At 43.3% G+C, this 26488-nt stretch overlaps 1 protein-coding gene across 1 annotated transcript in view; it reads left to right on the forward strand.

The window, feature by feature from the left end:
• LOC126412947 (discoidin domain-containing receptor 2-like) overlaps positions 1–26488 on the forward strand; it is an 813081-nt gene that overhangs the window by 450186 nt on the left and 336407 nt on the right. The window contains exon 3 of the mRNA XM_050082842.1: positions 5061–5144. Coding sequence (XP_049938799.1) covers positions 5081–5144 — 64 coding nt within the window. The 5' untranslated portion in view covers positions 5061–5080. The remainder of the gene's footprint in view (positions 1–5060; positions 5145–26488) is intronic.

The following is a 26488-nucleotide window of genomic DNA, read 5'->3' on the forward strand; positions in this document are numbered from 1 at the left end:
TTGTCGCCACGTAAGTAGTCCATGCTTGGGACTGTACATAAAGTAGTAAACCACATTAATTTGGGCGCCACTGATCACGGTATAACTGTGATATGTATGCATGTAATGCCACTTATCACCGGACAATTATATATTTTTGTTTATTATAATTATATTTTTATGATTTTGGTTCGGGTGGCTTTCAATATTGTGGGTTAGCATGAGACTTTTAATTAACTTATACCGCAATAACACTCGTACGGACATTGGCTGCCCCGAAGTACCTACGATATAATATTTTTTTTAAACACAACGTGCGACTCACCGCCTTCTAATAAATAGTTTGCGTGAGCGCTGCTATTTAGAAAAGAAAATATGCGTATTCTTACGCAAACTGTAATTGTTAATATGGGTCTCAGGGGCTACTGGTTATTTATGTACCAAATGTCACAAATACTAACTGAGATATTGCGGAGCTTATGGAATATACTGATTTTCAATATTTCTTGTTCATTCTGCAAAAACTTTGTTAAATATAAGTAATTGTTGCGATCATGAGAGATGACAACTAAGTCAATAATACACACTTTCTAATAACAATTTCTATTATATTTTTCAAAATACAGATAAAACTGACGTTAATTATCAAACAGCACTACAATGGCGACCTCCTGCTAGACGAAACAAAACAGATTAGGTTCAATCAATGCATTGTCTCTAATCTTCATGGTCTATCTTACACAGAGTTTATAACGAAAAGCTGTGTTTTGTTAATTACATCGATATTTGTGTTTTTATAATAATAATTTACAATATTTACTATTTGTCATCTTACACAGAGTTTATAACGAAAAGCTGTGTTTTGTTAATTACATCGATATTTGTGTTTTTATAATAATAATTTACAATATTTACTATTTGTCATACATCGCGCAGACGCACTTAGTCTTTAGATATTTTATGGTTCACATATTTCATGGCAAAAACTTCTTGTGCCTTTCTCAATATGTCCATTTATGTGACGTACCATCACATACTCTTGGGTTTTTCTGTAGTGTGTGCTTCCGCAGGTACTGCAGCAGTGCTGTGGGGGAGCTTTTCAAATTCCGATATCTCCTAAACCTGCACTAGAATCGTGCACTTGCCCGCGAAAGGCAAAGGTCCCGAGTTCGAGTCTCGCTCCGGCACACAGTTTTAATCTGCCAGGAAGTTTTACCAATGACATTAAAATTTACCATACCTTCAGGTTGTAATGTAGATAGGCACGTTTCTATTTAAAAAAAGTGTATATTTGCACAAATAAAACGTTTTCCAAGTATTATTACAGTTTGTTGCTTGACTACCAATACGAGTCCCTGACTGCCAAACCATTCCGGGAAAACCGCACATCAGGAGCACCGTACATTTGCACAGTCTTTGCGGTGTAAGGCTTAAATGATTTGTCCTGTATAATGTGAAGCCCCGTTACATATACAGGTTGTTTCAAACGTCTAGTACGACATATCAAGTCATGAGGATCAACTTTTGTGAAACGTTAAATATTTGCCAACGCTTCCCTGCAACTCTACGAGTCCTTTTGCATTCGCCGACCATGGATGACGAGACGTCACCGAACTAGCTTCGTCTACATTTAAGAAGAGAACCCTAAGAATGAATGTCTACAACGAGAAGGAAAATCTTTTAGGAGCTAATTAGGTATTTTAGTTTCGCTGAGTCTACCGCATTTCATATGGTGTAGAGACTGTATTATAGGAGACATACAAGAAACGCGCACCACAGAGTGCCTACGCCCTACCGCGTTTCATAAATACAAATCCTTAAACCATCAGTAAACATTTTGTCTCCAACAAATAGTTATTCTCAGTGATGTGAGCTATCTTCCCTACACGTGTGATCCAAAGACTTTGCAATAGACTGTATATTTCGAACTGTAACGCCCCTGTAACATATTCGGACGCTCCCAACCAAGGGTAAAGCAAAAAGTGACCATGGTGTGGACAATTTTGAATACGACATGTGTGTTGTTTCCTTGGTTACAAAAAAAAAAAAAAAATGGATCTGAGCACTGTGGGACTTAACTGCTGAGGTCATCAGTCCCCTAGAACTTTTTTAGAACTACTTAAACCTAACTCACCTAAGGACATCACACACATCCATGCCCAAGGCAGGATTCGAACTTGCGACCGTAGCGGTCGCGCGGTTCCAAACTGTAGCGCGTAGAACCGCTCGACCACTCCGGCCGGCCCTTGGTTACAACTGTAAACTAGTTGCTGATATTCAGCAGCATGAATATGATCACTAACGAGGGTAAATGAACAGAAAATAATTAACCCTTTAGATACCCGCAGCTGAATAGAATCTGTTTGTTCGGCCAATGTGACAGGCTGCGATAATCTAATTAGGCCACAGCAGCACATTTTTACATTACTGAACATAGGATGGGGTACTGATTAACAGGTGTTTTAGGACGAACGCTATTGTTGTTTATAAGGAATACTGTAGGCTATTTCTTGATAGCGCTACACCGGATTAACCAGATTAAAAAGTGTCTACTCGCGCTTGTCTAAAAACTTGTAACAACCGCAGTTCCTAGTAGAATCTCTTGTAATGTGTATTTGGATGAAATTTAACTTACTGCTCAGTCGGTATGCTGTTGTCCGTGGAGGCGTACAAAGAACTTCACTTATATAGACATATTACACTACTGGCCATTAAAATTGCTACACCAAGACGAAATGCAGATGATAAACGGGTATTCATTGGACAAATATATTATACTAGAAGTGACATGTGATTACATTGTCACGCAATTTGGGTGCATAGATTCTGAGAAATCAGTACCCACAACAACCATCTCTGGCCGTAATGGCCTTGATACGCCTGGGCATTGAGTCAAACAGAACTTGGATAGCATGTACTGGTACAGCTGCCCATGCAGCTTCAACACGATACCACATTTCATCAAGAGTAGTGACTGGCGTATTGTGACGAGCCAGTTGCTCGGCCACCATAGACCAGACGTTTTCAGTTGGTGAGACATCTAGAGAATGTTCTGGCCAGGGCAGCAGTCGAACATTTTGTGTAGCCAGAAAGGCCCATACAGCACCTGCAACATGAGGTCGTACGTTATCCTGCTGAAATGTAGGGTTTCACAGGGATCTAATGGAGGGTAGGGCCACGGATCGTAACACATTTGAAATGTAACGTCCACTGTTAAAAGTGCCGTCAATGCGAACAAGAGGTGACCGAGACGTGTAACCAATGGCATCCCATACCATCATGCCGGGTGATACGCCAGTATGGCGATGACGAATACAAGCTTCCAATGTGCATTCACGGCGATGTCACCAAACACGGATGAGACCATCATGATGCTGTAAGCAGAACCTGGATTCATCCGAAAAAATGACGTTTTCCCATTAATTCGTCGTTGAGTACACCATCGCAGGCGCTACTGTCTTTGATGCAGCCTCAAGGGTAACCGCCTATATGGCCTCCGAGGTGGTAGTGCATGCTACTGCAAACGTCGTCGAACTGTTCGTGTAGATGGCTGTTGTCTTGGAAACGTCCCCATCTGTTGACCCAGGGATCGAGACGTGGCTGCACGATCTGTTACAGCCATACGGATAAGATGGCTGTCATCTCGACTGCTGGTGATACGAGGCCGTTGAGATCCAGCATGGCGTTCCGTATTACCCTCCTGAACCCACCGATTCCATAATCTGCGAACAGTCAGTAGATCTCCACAAACGCGAGTAGCAATGTCGCGATACGATAAACCGCAATCGCGATAGGCTACAATCCGACCTCTATCAAAGTCGGAAACGTGATGCTATGCCTTTCTCCTCCTTACACGAGGCATCACCACAACGTATCAGCAAGCAACGCCGGTGAATTGCTGTTTGTGTATGAGAAATCGGTTGGAAACTTTCGTCATGCCAGCACGTTTTAGGTGTCGCCACCGGCGCTAACCTTGTGTGAATGCTCTGAAAAGCTAATCATTTGCATATCACAGCATGTTCGTCCTGTCCGTTAAATTTCGCGTCTGTAGCACGTCATATTCGTGGTGTAGCAATTTTTATGGCCAGCAGTGTAGATATTGTAAGTAGGCTGTTTAGGTTTTTATATTGTTAACGCCACGTAGCGCTCTGTATGAAAATGACTGGCTGTGCTATGTGCAGTCTGTGGCTGGGTGGCATTGTTGGAAGTCGCTATTGTAGTGTTGGGCAGTTGGCTGTTAACAGCGCGTAGCGTTGTGCAGTTGGAGGTGAGCCGCCAGCAGTGGTGGATGTGGGGAGAGAAATGGTGGAGTTTTGGGAGCGGTTGAACTGGACGTGTGTCCATCAGAGACAGTAAATTTGTAAGACTGGATGTCATGAACTACTATATATATTATGACTTTTGAACATTATTAAGGTAAATACATTGTTTGTCTCTATCAAAATCTTTCATTTGTAACTATGCCCATCAGTAGTTAGTGCCTTCAGTAGTTTGAATCTTTTATTTAGCTGGCAGTAATGGCGCTCGCTGTATTGCAGTACTTCGAGTAACGAAGATTTTTGTGAGGTAAGTGATTTGTGAAAGGTCTAGGTTAATGTTAGTCAGGGCCATTCTTTTGCAGGGATTATTGAAAGTCAGAATGCGTTGCGCTACAAATATTGTGTGTCAGTTTAAGCACAGTCATTCATTAACTTTTCTAAGGGGACGTTTCATAATATGAGTCATAAGCAACAGAGATTGCCCCTTTTCGCAGGATATGTGGCTCGAAGATCGAAATTTTTATCGAGGGGCACTTAATAGACGGAAAGCAATTCCTTTATTATTATTCACAAACACAGGTATGCTCAGCTGTCGTGTTATAGGCAACACCCGAAGTGGCGCAGAGAAATTCCATTCATTGTTGCTTGATAATCACAATGTTTTTGATTCGACACTTTCCACTGTACGTTTTCCAGTGTATTTTGCTAAGACATTTTAGACTGAAACCCTTGACGTCGCGTCAGTACGTATGCCGCGCGCGCGCCCCGCCGCCCGCTCGCCTCTGCCTGCGACTGACGCGCCGCTCCTCCTGTGTGTTACAGACAGCGTGACGCGGCGGCAGATGACGCGGGCGGCCGCCTGGCTCCTACTGGCGCTGCAGCTCGCCGCCCACGGACTGCGCCTCGGTCAGTAGCCCACCGTCCAGCGCTCACCAGCACCAGCGTGCGCTCCGCTTTTGGTGTGCACCGTTACATTCTCAACCTGATCCTTCATTTACACGTAGACAGAATACTCTAGTGAAAAAGGAAGTGAAAATGTGTATTCAAATATTACGCGCACTGTACGCTTTTTGTCATCGCACTTACAAGCTAATACACAAGCCTGCTTGTTTTTAATGATTACACGAAGAGCATTTGAAAAGTCCGTGCCGCTCGGGATTAGCCGAGCGGTCTAAGGGCGCTGCAGTCATGGACTGTGACGCTGGTCCCTGCAGAGGTTCGAGTCCTCTCTCGGGGATGGGTGTGTGTGTTTGTCCTTAGGTTAATTTACGTTAAGTAGTGAGTAAGCTTAGGGACTGATGACCTTAGCAGTTAAGTCCCATAACATTTCACACACATTTCAACATTTGAAAAGTCCGTGCAAAAATAAAAAATACTTACGTGTTTGGGGTAAACCTTTTTTTTATTATTCGACATAGTCTCCTTTTAGACTTCTACACTTCGTTCAAAGCTGTTCTAATTTGTTGATCCCTTGCAAATAATAGGAATTGTCCAAGTCTGCAAAATAGCTATTAGTTGCTGTAATCACCTCCTCGTTTGAATAAAAGCCTTGTCTCGCCAGCCATTTCTTCAAATTGGGGAACAAGCAGTAGGAAAGGGAGCCAAGTCTGGACAACAGGGGTGATGTGAAACGAGTTATAATATTTTTTCCAATAATTGTGCGACCACAACTGCTGAGATGTGTGCAAGTGCATTGTCGTGATGGAAAAGGACTTTGTTGCGGTCTAATCGCCGGCATTTTTCTTATAGTTCGGTTTTCAAACGGTCCAATAACGGTGAATAATATGCACCTGTAATAGTGTTACCCTTTTCCGAATAGTCGATGAGGATTATCCCTTGCGAATACCAAAATACCGAAGGAACGGTCTTCACCTTTTTGGTGCAGATTCTCCTTTGTTAACCCATTGTTTAGATTGTTGTTTGGTCTCAGGAATATAGTAATGAATCCACGTTTCATTAACAGTGACTAAACGACGCTTAAAGTCCTGTGGATTCTTCCTGAACAGCTGCAAGCCATCCTTGCAAAACATCAGACGATTCCGTTTTTGGTCAATCGTGAGCAATCGCGGAACCCATCTTGCGGATAGCTTTTTCATGTCCAAATGTTTATCCAAAATATTATGTACCCGTTCATTCGAGATGCCCACACCACTATCAATCTCACGTTGCTTAACTCTTCTATCATCCATCACCATACCATGGATTTTATCAATGATTTCTGGAGGCGTAACCTCCACAGGGCGTCCAGAAAGTTCAGCATGACTTGTGCCCATATGGCCACTAATAAAATTTTGAAACCACTTGTAAACTGTTCTAATCGAAGGCACAGAGTCATCGTAATGTTTATTAAGCTTCTCTTTAGTCTCCTCCTGAGGCGTTTTGCCTTTCATAAGGTAATGTTTAATCACCATAAGAAATTATTTTTCGTCCATTCTTTGACAATCACTCGACTTTCTTGATTCACACGAATGCCAAATTCGAGGGAAGAGACCAATATGGCTGAACCTAGATGTGCGTTCTTTCCAAAGATACTACTAACTAAACATGACCTCGATGCGCGCCGCTGGTGTCATCTCTCAGACTTTGCGCTGACTTGTCGAACGCCTCTCGTATCTGTTCTGCGCATTATCTCCGGTGGCACTGATACAGATAGAGCTGTAGTATGATTCTGTGTGACGTGAATATTTTTATCACTCTATTGAGACTGGCATTAAATTCAGACAGAGGTTATAAATACGTAATAGTACTGAATGTGAGTAGAGTTGCAGTTGAAAAAGGATAGCAAGTGGCCAGTTCCACAGGATTATTTACGCGATCAGTCATCTGTTGCAACAGATCGACCTCTGGAGGGGGTTGGTGGTCAGAGGACTGGCCATCTACATAGGAATAGTTGTTAGAACTAGCAGCGAGTCTGGAATCGGCTTGCAGTTTCAGCCTAATAAAGAAATATTAAACAAAATAGGCTACAGCCAAACATACAGTGAGGTGACTGAAGTCATGTTAGAGCGAAAAGCACAGATACAGATGGCGGTCGTAAACCGTACGCAACGCATTAAGAGATAGTGCTGTCGTTTGCATTCTAGTCTGTCATGTCGAAAGGTTTCCGACATGATATTGGCCGCATGACGGGAACTACACTCCTGGAAATGGAAAAAAGAACACATTGACACCGGTGTGTCAGACCCACCATACTTGCTCCGGACACTGCGAGAGGGCTGTACAAGCAATGATCACACGCACGGCACAGTGGACACACCAGGAACCGCGGTGTTGGCCGTCGAATGGCGCTAGCTGCGCAGCATTTGTGCACCGCCGCCGTCAGTGTCAGCCAGTTTGCCGTGGCATACGGAGCTCAATCGCAGTCTTTAACACTGGTAGCATGCCGCGACAGCGTGGACGTGAACCGTATGTGCAGTTGACGGACTTTGAGCGAGGGCGTATATTGGGCATGCGGGAGGCCGGGTAGACGTACCGCCGAATTGCTCAACACGTGGGGCGTGAGGTCTCCACAGTACATCGATGTTGTCGCCATTGGTCGGCGGAAGGTGCACGTGCCCGTCGACCTGGGACCGGACCGCAGCGACGCACGGATGCACGCCAAGACCGTAGGATCCTACGGAGTGCCGTAGGGAACCGCACCGCCACTTCCCAGCAAATTAGGGACACTGTTGCTCCTGGGGTATCGGCGAGGACCATTCGCAACCGTCTCCATGAAGCTGGGCTACGGTCCCGCACACCGTTAGGCCGTCTTCCGCTCACGCCCCAACATCGTGCAGCCCACCTCCAGTGGTGTCGCGACAGGCGTGAATGGAGGGACGAATGGAGACGTGTCGTCTTCAGCGATGAGAGTCGCTTCTGCCTTGGTGCCAATGATGGTCGTATGCGTGTTTGGCGCCGTGCAGGTGAGCGCCACAATCAGGACTGCATACGACCGAGGCACACAGGGCCAACACCCGGCATCATGGTGTGGGGAGCGATCTCCTACACTGGCCGTACACCACTGGTGATCGTCGAGGGGACACTGAATAGTGCACGGTACATCCAAACCGTCATCGAACCCATCGTTCTACCATTCCTAGACCGGCAAGGGAACTTGCTGTTCCAACAGGACAATGCACGTCCGCATGTATCCCGTGCCACCCAACGTGCTCTAGAAGGTGTAAGTCAACTACCCTGGCCAGCAAGATCTCCGGATCTGTCCCCCATTGAGCATGTTTGGGACTGGATGAAGCGTCGTCTCACGCGGTCTGCACGTCCAGCACGAACGCTGGTCCAACTGAGGCGCCAGGTGGAAATGGCATGGCAAGCCGTTCCACAGGACTACATCCAGCATCTCTACGATCGTCTCCATGGGAGAATAGCAGCCTGCATTGCTGCGAAAGGTGGATATACACTGTACTTGTGCCGACATTGTTCATGCTCTGTTGCCTGTGTCTATGTGCCTGTGGTTCTATCAGTGTGATCATGTGATGTATCTGACCCCAGGAATGTGTCAATAGTTTCCCCTTCCTGGGACAATGAATTCACGGTGTTCTTATTTCAATTTCCAGGAGTGTAGTAGACTCTGAACGCCAAAGGTAGCTGGAGCTAGACGCAGGGGACACTCCATTTCGGAAATCGCCAAGGAAGTCAGTATTCTGAGATTTACAGTGTGAAGAGTGTGCCGAGAATACCAAATTTCAGGCAGGACCTCCCACCACAGACAGCGCCTTCACTTTAACGAAAACAGCAGCGTTTGCGTGGAGTTGTTAGTGCCTATAGACGAGTAAACTGCTTGAAATAACCGCGAAAATCAAGTCAGGTGTACGACAAACGTATAAGTAATGACAGCGCGGCGAAATTTGGCGTTAATGGGCTATGGAAACAGATGACTGACGCGAGCTCCTTTGCCTAGTCGGCTGGAAAACCATAGCGTGGTCAGATGAGCCCCGATTTCAGTTGGTGTGAGCTGCGGATAGGGTTCGAGTGTGGCGCTGACCCCACGAAGCCAATGACCCAACCAGTCAGCAAAGCACTGTGCCAGCTAGTCGTGGCTCCATAGTGGTGTAGGTTGTGTTTACGTGGAATGGACTGGGTCCTCTGGACAAACTCAACCGATCACCGACTGGAAATGTTTATTTTCGGCTACTTGGAGACCACTTACAGCCATTCGTTGATTTCGTCAACCTAGACAACGACGGAATTTTTATTGATGGCAGTGAGCTATGTCACCAAGTCACAGATGTTCTCGATTGGTTTGAAGAACAATCCGGACAATTCGAGTGCTCGGCATGAACCCCATCGAAAATATATGTGACATAATAGAGAGGTCAGTTCGTGCACAAAATCCTGCACCAGTAACACTTTCGCAATTATGGGCGGCTATAGAGATAGCGTGGCTTAATATTTCGGTGAGGGACTGCCAACGACTAGTTGAGTCCGTACCATTCGGAGATGGTGAGTTATGTCTGGCAAAAGGACGTCCGATACGACATTAGGTAGTAGCCCATTTCTTTTGTCACATGAGAGTGTATGACCGTAGCATGAAGCTCGTTTTCTATTTCCTGTATTGATTTTATTCCTTACCACTGCGAAAGCTTTATAAAGCAATTGCTTGCGTGTTATCACACATGGAGCTCTAATTGCTTTCAGCATTGCTTTGATTTTGTATCCCACCACTAATTCCTCTCCTGTGCCAAACTTTTAATTTTAAAGTAGCAGTTGTAAACTATGTCCTCAGTTATTTGCTGTATGTATTCCGATCTCTGGTTCTTTCACAGTTTCTACCCTCTACAGCTACCTCTAGTAGCAAGGAAATTATTCTCTGATGTCTTAACAGATGTCCGCCGGCCGAAGTGGCCGTGCGGTTAAAGGCGCTGCAGTCTGGAACCGCAAGACCGCTACGGTCGCAGGTTCGAATCCTGCCTCGGGTATGGATGTTTGTGATGTCCTTAGGTTAGTTAGGTTTAACTAGTTCTAAGTTCTAGGGGACTAATGACCTCAGCAGTTGAGTCCCATAGTGCTCAGAGCCATTTGAACCTTAACAGATGTCCAATTAACCTGTCCCTTCTTCTCAACGGTCCTGCGAAGAATCCCCTATTCCTTACCTCATCACTCTACCTAATTTTCAACATTCTCACGTAGCATTACATCGTAGATGCTTTGATTCTCTTCCTTTCCAGTTTTCTAGCAAAACATTTTTCACTACCATACAGCGCTGTGCTCCAAACGTACATTCTCAGAAATTTCTTTTTCAAATTAAGGCCTATGTTTAATAACAGCAGACTTTTCTTGGCCAGGAAAGCCTTTCTTGCCTGTGGTGGTCTGTTTATTACAGCCTTCTTACTCCCTCCATCGTGGGTTGTTTTGCTGCCTAGTTAGGACAATTCCTTAATTTCATCTACTTCGTGATCCCCAGTTTTGATGCTAAGAATACCGCTTTACTCATTTCTGCCACTCTCATTACTTTCGTCTTTCTTCGATTTATTCTCAGTTCATATTCTTTACTCGTTACTTGTTCATTCAAATCTATAGATCGTGGAATTCTTCTTCACTTTTATTGAATTGATATGTCATCAACAACTCTTTATCATTGATATCCTTTCACCTTGAATTTTAATCCCACTCTTGAATATATATGTTATTTCCATCATTGCTTCTTCGATGTGTAGATTGAACAGAAGGGGTGAAAGACTACATCCCTGTCTTACACCCGGTTTAATCCAAGCGCTTCCTCTTTCCACTCTCATTGTTCCCTCCTGGTTCTTGTATAGATATTGTATGTCTGCCTTCCCTATAGCTTACTCCTACTTTTCTCAGAATTTCGATTATCTTGCACCGTTTTATATAATCGAACGCATTTTCCAGGTTGACAGATCCTATGAACGTGTCTTGATTTTTCTTTAGTCTTGCTTCCACTATCAACCACAACGTTAGAATAGCCTCTCTGGTGCCTTTACCTTTCCTCACGCCAAACTGATCGTCATCTAACAGATAGTCAGCATCCTTTTCCATTCTTCTGTATATTATTCTAGACAGCAACTTGGATGAATGAGCTGCTAAGCTGATTATGCGATATTTCATGCGTTTGTCGGCTCTTGCAGTCTTCGGAAATCTGTGGATGATATTTGTTCCGGAAGTCTGGTGCGATCGCCAGTCTCATACATTCTGCACACCAACGTGAAAAGTCGTCTTGTTGCCACTTCCCCCAACGATTTTAAAAACTCAGATGGAATGTTACCTATCGATTCTGCATTATTTGGTCTTAAGTCTTCGAAAACTCTTTTAAATTCTGATTCTAACACTGGATTCCTGTCCCTTGACTCCTGTTTCTTCTTCTATATTGATATCAGACGAGCCCTCCCCATCACAGAGGCATTCAACGTAGTCCTTCCATTATTAACTCTCTCCTCTGCACTTAACAGTGGAAAAAAATTGCACTTTTAATTCCCCCCCCCCCCCCCCCCCTCGTGCTTTCAGTCTCATCGAAGGTTGTTTTGACGATTCTATATGCTAACGCGGTCCTTTTAACAATCGTTTGTTTATCTATATCTTCACATTTTTCAAGGAGCCATCTCGCTTTAGCTTCCCTGCACTTTCTGTTTATTTCATTCGTAAGTGACTTGTATTTACGTATTCCTGAATTTTCATGAACATTCTTGCACTCTCTTCTTTCATCTGTCAACTGCAGGATTTCTTCTGTTACCCATTGTTTCTTCACGGTCACATTCCTGGCACCTATGTTTTCCTTTCCAATTTCTGTGGTTGCCCTTTTTTAGAGTCGTCCATTGCTCTTTAAATGAACTGCCTTGTGAACTGTTCAGTATCGCAGTATCTACAGCAGCAGAGAACTTCAAGCATATCTCTTAATTTCTTAGATTTGCCTTGTCCCATTTCCTTGCACAATGCTTCTTCCTGACAAGACCCTTAAAATTCATCCTACTCTTCATCATTGTTATTGAGATCTCAGTTTGTATTTGCTCCTTGAGGCCTTACAATCCAATATCTGACTTTGGAATCTCTGCCTGACGGTGCTGTAGTCCAACTGAAATCTTCTTGTATCTCCCAATCTTTTACAACTATACTTCCTCGTCTTGTGATTCTTCAATGGAGTATTCGCTACTATTAGCTGAAATTTATCGCAGAACTCAATTAGTCTCTCTCTCTTCTCATGCTTACTGCCATGTAACCCTTTCTTCTACACCCTCCCCTACAACCGCATTCTAAACCCCTGACTATTATATTTTCTTCGCGTACTGAATTATCCGTTGAATATCGTCATATGCTTTGTGTATCTCTTCATCTTCTTCTTGTTATGTTGGCTCAAGTGATGTTATCGGAGTTTGTTTTCTGTCGATTATGATGAGAACAATCCTATCACTGAAGTTACCAGTAGCTCACAGTCTGCCGTATCTTCCTGTTCATAAGGAATCCTACTCCCCTTTACAACTTTCTGCAGCTGTTATATTACCCCATTCTCATCTGGTCAGAATTCCTTGCCTTCTTTCCACTTCACTGATCCCATTCTATCTAGATAGAGGCTTTACATTTCTTATCTGATTTTATAGCTTCCCTCCCACATTAAAACTTCTTTCATTCCACACACCGACACTTACAATGTTGTTCTTTCGTTGTTTACTCAGTCTTTTCCTCTTGGTCACTTCCCCCTTGGCAGTCCCCTCCCGGAATCTTTTGCCAATGGGAAATGATTATGAGACCTTTCCAGTTACCGGAGTGTCGCCTGTGGACACATATTATGTGTCTTTACTACATCCTCATGCCGTTGATCATTGCTGATTCATTTGCATTTTAGTGTCACTTTCTGACTCCCAGGACAGGGGAGTGGCCTGAGCACTTTTCTCTTTGAAAAGGCCGTTAGCAGAACGAGAGTGACTTCTTACACTTCAAGTCTTCGGCGGCCATTGCTGATGGTTTTTATTCAAAATTTAAGCTGGGCGGGGGTCGTATTTGGGACAAGGGACGTTTTGATTAGTAATCGAAGACACTACCCCTATTCCACGTGTGATAGGAATCAGGCGGCATTTTAATTAAATGTAGAAATTTTGGAGTATTACTACATCACGAATGATTTTTATATGACATTTTCAGTTGGAGCTATGATCCACATAGACATAGGAATAAGAGGACATGTTTACTTACAAATTTTTGTTCCGGTGGAAACTACTATTGACTGCTGCAAATAAACAGCAATTGATGGCATCCCACTTTAACGTTCAAGACGATTGCGCCTTAACCCTACTGGAAAATAGTCTGCAACAGGTAAAAAAAAAGTTTTTTTCGGCTTATGAGTGCTACATCTATCACAGACGAAGAGTAACATTGTGTATGGTATGAATTTTACCGATTCTAGCTTGGGATTTAATACAAGTAAGTAATTTGCCAAAACTGCAGCTCCCATCGTAGATTAAGTGATAGGGAAGACTTACGGCCGAGCGACGAGGTATTTCTCAGGTGGACACGTACTCCAGAGGACTGCGATTAAAATTTCTGTCCTGCCTTGAAGTTTTAAGTTTTCTGATATTTCAGTAAAACACTTAAGGCGAATAGACAACGGCCTTGCCGCAGTGGATACACCGGTTCCCGTGAGATCACCAAAGTTAAGCGCTGTCGGCGTGGTCGGCGCTTGAATTGGGTCACCATCCAGGCCGCCATGTCCTGTTGCCATTTTTCGGGGTGCACTCAGTCTCTTGATGACAACTGAGGAGCTACTCGACCGAATAGTAGCGGCTTCGGTCAAGAATACCATCATAAAGACCGGCAGAGCGGTGTGCTGACCCTCCGACCCTCCTATCCGCATTCTCCACGGAGGATGACACGTCGGTCGGATGGCCCCGGTAGGCCACTGGTGGTCTGAAGACGAGTGCTTGTGCTTACTTAAGGCGAAGACCGGGGTGGTTCCCTAGGTGAAAGGGCACTGAGATTTCCTCCCCCGTCGATTCCCAGTCCGAGCTTGTGCTCGTCGCTAATGACCTGGTCGCCAACGGGACGCTGAACCTGCGTTCTTCCTTGGGAGGCAGTGCTCAATGCTCCATCACCTTTGCCACATGTAAGCTAGTCATGCAGACAGGAGTAGATGTCAGACTACACAAGCTCTGTGGAGGACAGGCCTGGTGTTATATATTAGTGGCACCCTAGTTACTGTCCAGGCCCAGGAGAATGAGATATGAACTGAAATTGAGGGTAGCAAGACAAAAGCTGAAAGGAAACCCAGGAGAACTGCCCTAGTTTAATCCTTGTACTAGTGAAAAGATGAATGAAACCAGTATTAGTGTCAGTAGTGTTGAGAAACAGCTGACATCTTTAAAAATTAACAAACCTCCAGGCCCAATGGAATCCGTCAGATTCTATTCTGAATTTGCGGCTGAGTTAGCACCTCTTCTAACTATAGTCTACCGTAGATCACTCGAGCAAAAAGTCATGCCCAGTTCTTGGAAAAAGTCACGGGTCACACCCGTCTATAAGAAGGAAAGTAGAAATGATCCACGAAACTACCGTCCAGTATCCTTGACATCGATGTATTGTAGAATCTTGGAACATATTCTGAGCTCAAAAGTAAAACGATATCTTCAACAGAACGACCTCCTCAGTGCAAACTAGAACGGTTTTCGAAAACATCAGTCACGTGAAACCCAACTCGCACTTTTCTCACATGACATACGAAAGCCTTGGATCAAGGCAAACAGTTAGACGCAGTATTTCTTGATTTGCGAAAACCAGTTGACTCAATACTGCATCTACGCCTATTGTCAAAAGTACGATCATATGGGGTATCAAGTGAAATTTGTGACTGTGCTGAGGACTTTTAGGTAGGGAGAACAAAGCATGATATCTTGTACGGATAGTCATCGTCAGGTGTAGACGTAACTTCAGGTGTGTCCAAGCGAAGTGTGTTGGGACCCTTGCTGTTAATGTTGTGTGTTAATGACCGTGGAGACGATAGTAATAGTAAAATCAGGCTTTTTGCAGATCTGAAAGAAGCTGCATAAATATTCAGTCAGATCATCATAAAATTTCAACGTGGTGCAGCGACTGGTAACTTTCTCTAAATTCATAAAAGTAAAATTTTGCACTTTACAAAACGAAAAAGCGTCGTATCCTATGACTGTAATATAAATGAGTCACTATTGGAATCAGCCAACTCATACAAGAACGTGGGTGTAGCACATCGTAGAGATGTGAAATGAAATGATCACACAGGTTCACTCGTGGGTAAAGCAGGTGGTAGACTTCCGTTCATTGGTAGAATACTGGGGAAGTGTAATCAGTCTACAAAGATGATTACTTAGAAATCACTCGTGTGACCCGTCGTAGTACATTGCTCAAGTGTGTGGGACCCGAACCAGATAGTACTAACAGGGGATATTGAACGTATACAGAGAAGAGCAGCACAAATGTCACAGGTTCGTTTAATCTTGGATGAGTGTCACAGAGACACTGAACTGGAAGATTCTTGAAGATAGACGTAAACTATTCCGAGAAAGTCTCTTAACAAAGTTTCAAGAACAGGCTTTAAATGATCACTCCAGGAATAAACTAAAACCCCTCAACTATCGCTCTCATAGGGATCGTGATAATAAGATTAGAATATTACTGCACACACACAGCACTCAAACAATCATTCTTCAGGCGCTCCATACGTGAATGAAACAGGAAGCAACTCTAATAAATGGTTCAATGGGACGTACCTCTGCCATGCAACTCACGGTGTTTTGCGAAGTGTAGATGCAGCTGTTAGCTAGAGGACTTACTGATCGTTCTCGGGAGCGCAGTGGGTGACTTGAAAAGAGTAGCCAACTGGAACAGCATATATCCTTACCGTGTAGGAATGGCAACAGTATGAGAACACAATGTTCGGTTCAAATGGCTCTGAGCACTATGGGACTTAACATCTATGGTCATCAGTCCCCTAGAACTTAGAACTACTTAAACCTAACTAACCCAAGGACAGCACACAACACCCAGTCATCACGAGGCAGAGAAAATCCCTGACCCCGCCGGGAATCGAACCCGGGAACCCGGGCCACAATGTTCGGAATCCATGCTACACTGCTAAATGTTGTGTCATCCTACGCCATACATACGAGGTGTGTTCAAAAAGTATTGGGATTTCTATAATTGCTCGGGTTATATTTGCCCGATTCGCGCGATTTTCCGTTGTTGCGTTAGTAAAAAAGTGTGAAACGTATCTTTACACTGGTAGCCATTTTGCATGTTTAGTCTGTCATCGGTTGTCAGGAACTTCACAGGTCTTTGCTTATGAGTGGGGATTATTAAGGTGTTTTAAAAATGGCTCTGAGTATTTCCATTAAATTTCACTATAAAGTGGAATAAAATCTAACAAAGTTTTAGAAAAGTTTAATATTGCTTTTGGTGATCTGCTATGAGTAAAACAAGGGTTTACGAGCGTTTGCAAGGTGGTCGTGAGGAAGCTGAAGATGACTAATGTTCTGGACTGCCCAGACAATCAACAACTGAAGTAGACGTGGAAAAACTGAAAGAAATAATTATGAACGATCACCGAATCACAATCAGAGGAGTTTTTGGTGATGTTTTATCTTCAGCTGGCTCAGGCCATGAAATCTTTTTGGATGTTTTGGGTATGAAATGCGTGCCTGCAACATTTGTGCCAAAGGTGTTGAATTTTGAGCAAAACCAGCGGCGGATGGAGAATTCTCAGGAGTCGCTAAATGAAGTCGACAAAGATGCAGAACTACTGAAACATGCTACAAACGATGATGAAAAATGAATGTACGTAAATTAGGTCGAAACTAAAACTCTGTCGTCCCAGTGGAGGAATTGTAGACGACTGAGACCGAAAAATGTTCGGCAAGTGCGATCGATTGTGAAGGTTAAGAACACTGTTTTCGTTGATTTTAACGGCATAGTAGTACTGTCTAGAAATTCAATGCCGTTTACTGGAAGCAATACGTAAAAACTCCCGAATTTGTGACGAAACAATTACAACTTTTGCTCCAGCGACCACGGTAAAGCAAATATGGCCCATTGTGATCTTTTTCAGTTTCCAAAAAAAAAAAAAAAAAAGAGAACGTTAACGTTTCGTCATTTTATAAGCTTAGATGAGTTTAAACGCGCATAGGTGAGAAAGCTAAGACTTAGCGCAAAGACTGCGTTCCAGAAATGTTTCGGTAATTGGAAGTAGTGTTGGCATAAGTGTTTAATATCTAAAGGGGGGGTGACTACTATGAAGGAAATAATATTAACGTAGACAATTAAGTGAAATTATTTCGAAAAAACAAAAAATCTTGACACTTTCTGAACACCCCTCGTATACAGTCTGTCATTGCATCAGCCTTCTCCACAAAACGGTGACTTCATTTCGTACTGCACGCTACATACTACCCTATAAAAGCCACGCTCATTATCGACGAAGTGCTCACAAATGAAAGTAGCTGAAACCTAGTGTTAACTTACTCCCACAACTAGCAAAATTCATATTTTTGATCCTGAAATCATAAATTTCGAATTTTTCTCGGAGACTGACCTAACGGTGTTGCAGAGTGGGAGAAAGCGTGGCGAACGGAATTCCTGCTGCTAAACTATAAACCAGCCAACTGTGGCTAATGGTTGAGGCTTACACTGCAGTTGTAATAGGACGCGTTCGTCATGCAGTTTCCGTAGTATATTCTTCTGGTGCTACACTCCAACTTGCAGCTAACGCTACGTTTGGAACACCGGCCCAGAACTGAAACACTGCTGACATGTGATAACCGTTTCTTCGGAAAAATAACCCATCCTCCGGCAGGTCAACAATGAAACCTACTGGAGCAAACGTAATTGCCCGACGTATGCTTACAAATGACGCCTTGGAATCTGTTGTTAGAGAAGTCAAACCTTTCGTTCAGCTAGTCAAATAATTATGTTAAGAATACGGCACCATACACAGTAATTTTGTTCTACTCACGTAATATCACGCGGCTCTTATACCCTTAATTACCCCTCCATTAGGACTTCATTAGATTTAGTTGTTATACGTCACTTCTCCTAAAAAATTAATTTTTCGTTTTCCACTGGTGTATTTTATTGTGAAATTGTAGTTCTAGTATTTAATGTGTCGTCTTAAATAAACAATTATTGGCAATAAACAACCTAGTCATATGGCCTTTGTGTCAATTATACAGACAGTAACTTCTAGAGGTAAATATTTAAGTAACAGTCATACTGAGTACAGCGAAGTCATGGCGCTACGTTACCTTTAAATGTTTTTCGGATTAGTTTAGTTATTGAACTCCTTACGTAATCTCCCGTGATTGGAGAGTGGGGCAGAGGTGCTCACCGTTGGAACTATTATTTCGAGATTACGAGTTCCGACAATAACTTTTTGTTTTTCATCTCTGTCCTAATGGGCAGTGGACATAGCGGTCTGTTTCAGATCACGGGTCAGTGCTGTGTGCGAATTCCTTCAGACAAATCTAGTCAAACACAACTGGAGTATCGAACTTCTCAGTTGGCTCTACTTGGCAAGGATTTTTCGGTTCCTAAATCTGCGTTACAATCAACGATAATCTCCAAAATACTTTGGTCGGTTTTGGGAGATTCAAATAATTTTTCTTTGTTCCCCATAAAATCTGTCCCAAGAATAATTATATTGACTAGTATTTGCCTGTGTAGCTGTTAGGGTGTATTAATGTTAGAAGTATAATATTTGTTTAACACATGATCTGCCTCCTATCTTCCCTTGGCACCTGAGTACAACCGCGTCTGAAGGGTCTTTCACAGTAGATCTACCGGCAAGCATCTAAAACCGATCCGTCGATGGATCTTTGAAAATGTCGCTAATGTGTCTGAGATAGGTATTATTTCATCACAGATATCAGTGACACTACAACTGCAAGAGACAAAGATCGTTCGTTTGTGTGACGAGCCGTATCGAGCTATCGGGCAGTTGCGGTCTCCTGAGCAGACATTTTCTCCCTTTCAGTGACTATAGCGACACTACTAACTACCTGGAGTATATGCTACTAGCTAGACTACCACCATGCTGTCGTCTTTTCGACAACCGCAAAACTAATCTCGTGTGGACTTTGTAGCAGCAACGCCTCTGTGAGTTGCTTTGTTACGTCAGTGTGTGCACAACCAGCATTTCAGTACCAGCCACGAAGTGTGTAAATTTCTTGCAGGACAAGACGGTGGTACAGGGACACATGAAACAAGCAGGCTTCTCCCGAAGTGGTTTGCGATTGACTTGAGTGTTCTGAAATGGCTGGAGTTAACGGCTGGAATTGGTTGGCTGTCAGCTCAGCAGCATCGACAACTTGTCTCGGTATATGTACGGAGTGATGACATCATTTGTATCAGAGATCTTCAGATCAATTTATCATATTGTGGCCGGTACAATGTCTACACGCAATTGGATTTCACACAGTCTACTTTTGTCAGAGGGTCTGATAACAATGTAATGTAAATCGAAACCATTAGCATATTAGAGAGTTCAAAATTTACTGCTGTTCAGAACTCTTGTGAGGCGTATCCACTGAATTTTACTGACATGTGAATAATAACGCCAGTTATAAAAATTTCGACGCCTTGACCTTGTCAGTGACCTCAGATATTCTTAACCGGGCAATGATCCTGCACCTTTCCTATTGTAAGAGAACCACGTGCCGTTAGAAATCTAATCTGTTAAAGCGAGTAAGATAATTCAGATTATGCTAATTCTTGTTTTATTAGAGGACGATCTGAATAGTTCAGTAACAACGTTGCAATCAGTCAGTAGCTTCAGTAGGGACAAGGGTAATCATCATAATTTGAATGAAATTGATGTTGAAGTAATAATAAAATAATCATTACGATTTGAATCGTAGTGCTATTAAGGTAATATTAAAATAATCCACGTTATCTTATTTGTTTCTCGTCCTCTTTCTCCCGCAATTGCAGGTATAAAGGTTCCACAGGTTAAGTACCGTCTTTTGCAATTGTAATCTCTTTAATAATAATTTTCATTACAGTTGCGAAATACAGTATTTAATCTATACAAGTTATATTAAAATAATTTATATTCAATGAAGCGCCAAAGAAAAGGGTATAGGCATATGTATTCAAATACAGAGACATGTAAACAGGCAGAATACGATGCTGCGGTCGGCAATGCCTATATAAGACAACACGTGTCTGGTGTAGTTGTTAGATCGGTTACTGCTGCTACAATGGCAGAGTATCAAGATTTAAGTGAGTTTCAACGTGGTCTTATAGTCGGCGCACGAGCGATGGGAAACAGCATCTCCGAGGTAGCGATGAAGTGTTCCAGTGCGACCATTTCACGAGTGAACCATGAATAATAGGAATAATGTAAAACATCAATCTCCGACATCGCTGCGGCTGGAAAAAGATCCTGCAAGAACGGTACCAACGACGACTGAAGAGAATCTTTCAACATGACAGAAGTGCAACCCTTCCACAAATTGCTGCAGATTTCAATGCTGGGCCATCAACAAGTTTCAGCGTGCGAACCATTCGACGAAACATCATTATTATGGCCTGTCGGAGCCGAAGGTCGACTCGTGTACACTTGATAACTGCACGATAGAAAGCCTTACGCCTTGTCTGGGCCCGTCAACACCGACATTGGTTTGTTGATGACTAGAAGCATGTTACCTGGTCGGAAGAGTATCGTTTCAAATTGTATGTAGCTGATGGACGTGCACAGGTATGGAGACAACTTGATGAATCCATGGATCCTGCATGTTAGCAGAGGACTCTTCAAGCTGGTGAAGGCTCTGTAATGGTGTGGGGCGTGTGCTTTTGGAGTCATATGGGTCCCCTGATACATTTAGATACGGCTCTGACAAGTGATATGTACGTAAGCATCCTGTCTGATCACCTGCTTTCATTCATGTCCATGGTGCATTACGATGGACTTGGACCCCTTCAGCAGGACAATGTGACACCCCATACGTCCAGAACTGCTACAGAGTGACTCCAAGAACGCTCCTCTGAGTTGAAACACTTCCTGGCCACCATACTCCTCAGGCCTGAACATTATTGAGCGTATCTGGGATGCCCTGCAACGTGCTATTCAGAAGAGATCTCCTCCCCGTCGTACTCATACGGATTTATGGATAGTCCTGCAGTATTCATGGTGTCAGTTCCCTCCAGCACTACTTCAGACATTAGTCGAGTCCATGCCACGTCGTGTTGCCGCACTTCTTCGTGCCCACGAGGCCCCTACACGATATTAGGCAGGTGTACAATTTCTTTGGCTTTTCAGTGTAGAAGTGCAGTTAAGGTAATGATAACGTAATTTAAATGCAATAATATTATCAAATTAAAGTAATATTTTCCAAACGTTCCACTTCGTGACTCATTCACGTTCCGTGTTTCCGTTTTATATCGTTGCTAATGCGTTGAATAATTATTAATATAACGTCATGAAAAGATCTCGAAATTATTTGAAAGAGTGAAGTCTTATAGCCTTTAATGGTGAAGTTGATGAGTTTTTACCTATATTTGTAAATGTTGTAGTGTAATTTTGGTTCTTACAGAGTTGGTACACTATTTAGTGATTTACTTAACGATTATTTGTATTTTTCAAGTTATTACATTTTACTTCCTTCAATGATTTGAAGCTGTAGTTAACATTTGTCTCTTTTATTTATCAAGTATTCCTGTTGGTTTAGTGTCTGAACTATTTCATCAGTAGACATTTATTAAGATAAGTTCCTTAATAATTACTGTTCTGTTAACTAACTGGTTAATGAGCTTGTTTTTATCGAATTTACAAATATGTTGAGTAAATAGCTCATGGATTAAAGCCAGACGTCATTGCCCAACGGGCACATTATTTAGACAAACGACAACGTTGCCATCATCAGATGAGCTGACGAACTGAAAGCCTAGGAGCTGGCGTCAGTATTATGTCACCTCCCTCCATTCCCTCCTACCAGGCGTTGTGTAAGCGTTCCGCATCCAGGCACGGGCGGGAATCCAGTGCAAGGTACCTGCATCTAAGTGAATTGTAAGCCCGCCTGGCGTCACTAAAATTACTATGCCCCCAAATTGACGAGAAAACATATGACTACTAAATGAGACACGAAACGCAATTTATATACCGACAGAATTATTGACAAAACGAATGACAAACAGTGGCAACATTAATGTAATGAGGCGTTGACCTACCTGACATGGCTTGTGGAGGAAGATACTAACAATCGTGAAAGTGAGTTATCTGCACTCGCAAAATGCCCTGCGATCGTCGTGAATTTAATTGAAAATAGATAGAGCAAAACGGAAAACGTCACACATGTGGTTGGAGTTGCAAGAAGATTGTTCATTGATTCGAAATACAAGTCTTCAAGGTCTTGAAGTGATTGCCATGTTATAAAATGACTTTAGTTTCCCTACACATCGTCTCGTGTTTGCTGCTTTATCGAACGGTAATGTTGTATGTGGAGGCTGAAGTGGCAGCAAAATCAATCATAGGCAGCAGCAAAAACCATGCCCACGGCAAAGTGGAAACTAGCCCGAAATTTCTTTACGTCCCTCTACAAATCAACCCTGGTGGCGGCACTTGGCGGCGACCTAGTCGAAGATGGAAGCTCAAACGAAGTTAACAATGAAGGAGAAGATGAAGCCCAAGATGAAGTAGCAGTTCAAGATTAAGTTGACAGCGAAAATGAAGACATTCCTTCTCGAATGTGTACTACAAGGAATCTTCGGGAGAGTTTTGCTCAAATGTTTACTACAAGGAACAGATGCATTTTGCTTCTCTTAATAAATTCAGATTGGGTGTGGTCTGGAGCTTCCGAAAGCCGACCGATAAAAACGCTCCTTAAAAAACGGTACTCCTTTTCCAGAGGGTCTCCTCTATTTGGTTAACGTATAATGTTCTTCCTACCTTCTTACACAGAAGAAAAAATTCGCTCCACTCTCTCTGTCTCTCTCTCTCTCTCTCTCTCTCTCTCTCTCTCTCTCTCTCTCTCTACCTCTTTCTGCGACATATGAGGCAGTCTTCGTCGGCACGGCTGAACTCCTGCGTCTCATCTGTAGTTTATTTATTTGAAGCAATCCCTGTGATTTCTGTGTTGTGTATACCTTTTTGTGGTGTTTAACGTCTTTAAAGATGTAAAACTGTGGATCCTCATTTCATTTTCGAGATGTTTATCTGTGGCATTTAGTGCTGTCCAGAGAAAAACTGTGCACGTTAGTGCTTTATCATAAAACGTTTCTCGTTTTGTAAGTTGTAAAGTACTGTCAGTATGAGCTCGCACCACAGGAGGCCCTATCTGTGTGTCCACGAAGTCTTAGGCACCCTAAGGTGGTTTCACAAAGAACTGACAAATCGTGTGCTATTGACCCTCGGAGGACTTTCTGCAAGATGTTTCTAAGGCTGTCGGCCAGCACTTAGTGGCACTGCACCATCCAGAATGCTTTCTACGTTACCTAACATTTATAAGGCATGCATATCCGAATCAAGAGTAAATAAAGAGCAAGGTTACGTTAGTCAGTTACTGACAATCCCTAGTACTGCTGTTTATCATTTTCCTTGGTGGCAATTAAAAATTCTGACTGCTTCTAGAAAAATGATCGTTTAACATCAGCATCCCCTTCCCCCTCCGCCCGCCACCAAGTCGTTCCGTCTGAGGTTCACACCCGCAGATGCGTGCTCGCGGTGTCTCTTCTGTTGCTCTGCCTACGCCTGAAATCAGTTCGTCGTGGGATATCACTCTCCTCGTCTCAGTGAAACTCAGTCCAAGATCTCAGGCCTCGTTAAGAGTGTAGCCACCAGCACGCTGCCACACTCACTCAAATATAGATAGACTGTTTAATTACACAGTCGAAGAAGTTGGGAGTCTATGTTAGGCGTCTGTGTCAACACGTCATTATGGACATAATCCATCCCATGACTGCCGACTTGGTAGGCTGCTATATTTTGGGAGCCATCGGTGTTCTTAGGTTCTTAGCTACAGTCTTCGAGAGTGCGCACGGTTTGACCTACGTATGTATACGTACATCATGTCACATTGGCCGGGGATCTGATAGAGGCTGGACTTTCATTGGCCGATGTCGTCCTTTATACTTCTAAGTAGTGCCTGTGTTTTAGCTGGTGGATGGAAGGCAGTTTGCACTTGATGTTTAAGAACGTATAATACGCCATAAAATGGAATAAATCACTGGTCGTATCCCCATTAGGTTCCTCTTCCGTGTCCGTATGCGCCTTCGTGCAGTACACTGTGGGGCCCAACATGCCGGCTGCTCTTCTGTCTACCAGGATATCCAGAAAGGAGAGCACTCCATCCACTTACTTTCATGGTACAATTGGTGTATGGAACTGAAACTGCGGAGGACATCATTCAGCTTTCCTCCTCCATGAGGCCATACGACGAAGGTACCTTCGTCATACCGGAAGAACGTGGTAGGCTTTCTTTGAGTTGACTCCAGGGCTACCTCCTCGAAGAACTCCACACACATTTTCGCGACCAGTGGTGAAAGTGGACTCGCTATGTTTACCCCTTTCGTCGCTTCATAGTAGCCGCCGTGGAATAGACACATTACATCTACAACTGCCAAACCAGTTCATTTACTTGACTTGGAAATGGATTGATGATGTCATTTGGGCCAGCAGACTCCAAACATAGGAAGGCCACCGGAAGTCAAACATCTAAATTGGAGAGTATATCAGAGAGAACACTTTCTGATGCTCCCTGAAAGGCCGTCATCAATCACACGGACAAGCAACTGGACGAGGACGTTGTTTAAATTTCTAAGAACTCAATATTGAGCCAACCTTTGAAGCCACACTTACCGCTGACATCGTCAGCGCAACTGAAGAAGTACTTCGCGAAACCTCCCGTACTCTCCTGTCAAATAAACCAATGAAATCAAATATCTCTAACTGGGAGAGGACCGGCCTTAAGGGACTTAAGAGAAGATACAGATATCGTGGTTTTGCTAACCGATAAAGGCAACACAGCTGTGTTTTTATCTCACCGGAATTATAATGAGAAGAGCTTATTGCAAGAACTACGCCGATTCTACCAAGAGCGTTGAGACGAAGACCATAGCGCTTCTCAAGAAATTCTGATTGCCAGACGAAGTTGTTAGGAAGCTACAACAGAGGGCACCGGCTCCATCAAGACTTTATGGATTTCAGAAGGTTCACAGGTGCCTTTACGCCCCATTGTTAGCAACATTGTTCTCCTGACGTACTCACTCGCTGAATAGCTGGAGGGCATGATTAGCGCTTACGTCGGAACTTGTCTAAATCACATGAGTTTTATTGTCGCCTTAACAATTTTAGGCTTAGTGATTCTGACATCGTTGTGGGTCTCATGTGGCCTCTCTTTTCACCTAAGTACCTTTGAAAACACTTTGGAACATACTGACCAGAAATGTGAAATAGAGACAAACAACATTTCTAGGCATTTCTTGACGTCGAGTACAATGCAGACGGAAGAAACAGCCATGGGGAGTTCATTTTCAACAATTTTCACCAACATGTGTATGGTACATTTGGAGGAGGAAACCCAGGAATCAGCTCGGTGGAAACATACAGCGTTCTTCACGACCATACTAATGCGATTCAAGATGGAAGGAAGGGTGATATCTGTCATAAATTTTAATCCTTTTGTGGCAGATCGATTTCAGCTTCTGCATAGCTATCTTCAGTCCAATAATATCCAAGTGATGACGACCCATCATACATAAAACGCACATCGTGTTATAGCTTTACTATTATCTTTAATGTCATTGTAGTACCATGTGCCATTAATTTACGGTGAGTCATCATGACCTGGATGTAAATGCACTGAAAATAACTACAAAGTAGCTGAAATCGACCTGCAATAAGAAGATTAAAAATGTATGACCGATGCTGTCCTTCCTCCCATTCTGTAAAATCTAAGTACTTCTTCCGGGATCTCGGAGACACATTCATCATATGGCCTTATAGAAGAGACGATCTATATTTCGTCAGACATTACAGTTCCGTGCACCAGTACATCAGTTTTGCCATAGAAGTACAATTGTATGGAAGGTTCCCCTTTTGTGGACGTCCTGGTAAAAATAAAAGTGACTGGCACGTTGGGCCACAGTGTTTACCGTAAGAAGACGCACTCCTATCTGTACTTATCCGTGAACAGCTGTCACCACCAGGTTTAGAGAAGCGGCGTGCTCCTAATGTTGGTACATCGGGTTCACACCCTGTCTAACAATGAGAGCTCCAACAAACATGAACATCAGTGGACGGTGTTCCCGAGAAACGGATTCGCAGAAAGGCAAATTAGGAGAGTTCTATG

Source organism: Schistocerca serialis, chromosome 1 (assembly GCF_023864345.2).
Source record: "Schistocerca serialis cubense isolate TAMUIC-IGC-003099 chromosome 1, iqSchSeri2.2, whole genome shotgun sequence".
In the NCBI taxonomy this organism is placed as follows: Eukaryota; Metazoa; Arthropoda; class Insecta; order Orthoptera; family Acrididae; genus Schistocerca; species Schistocerca serialis.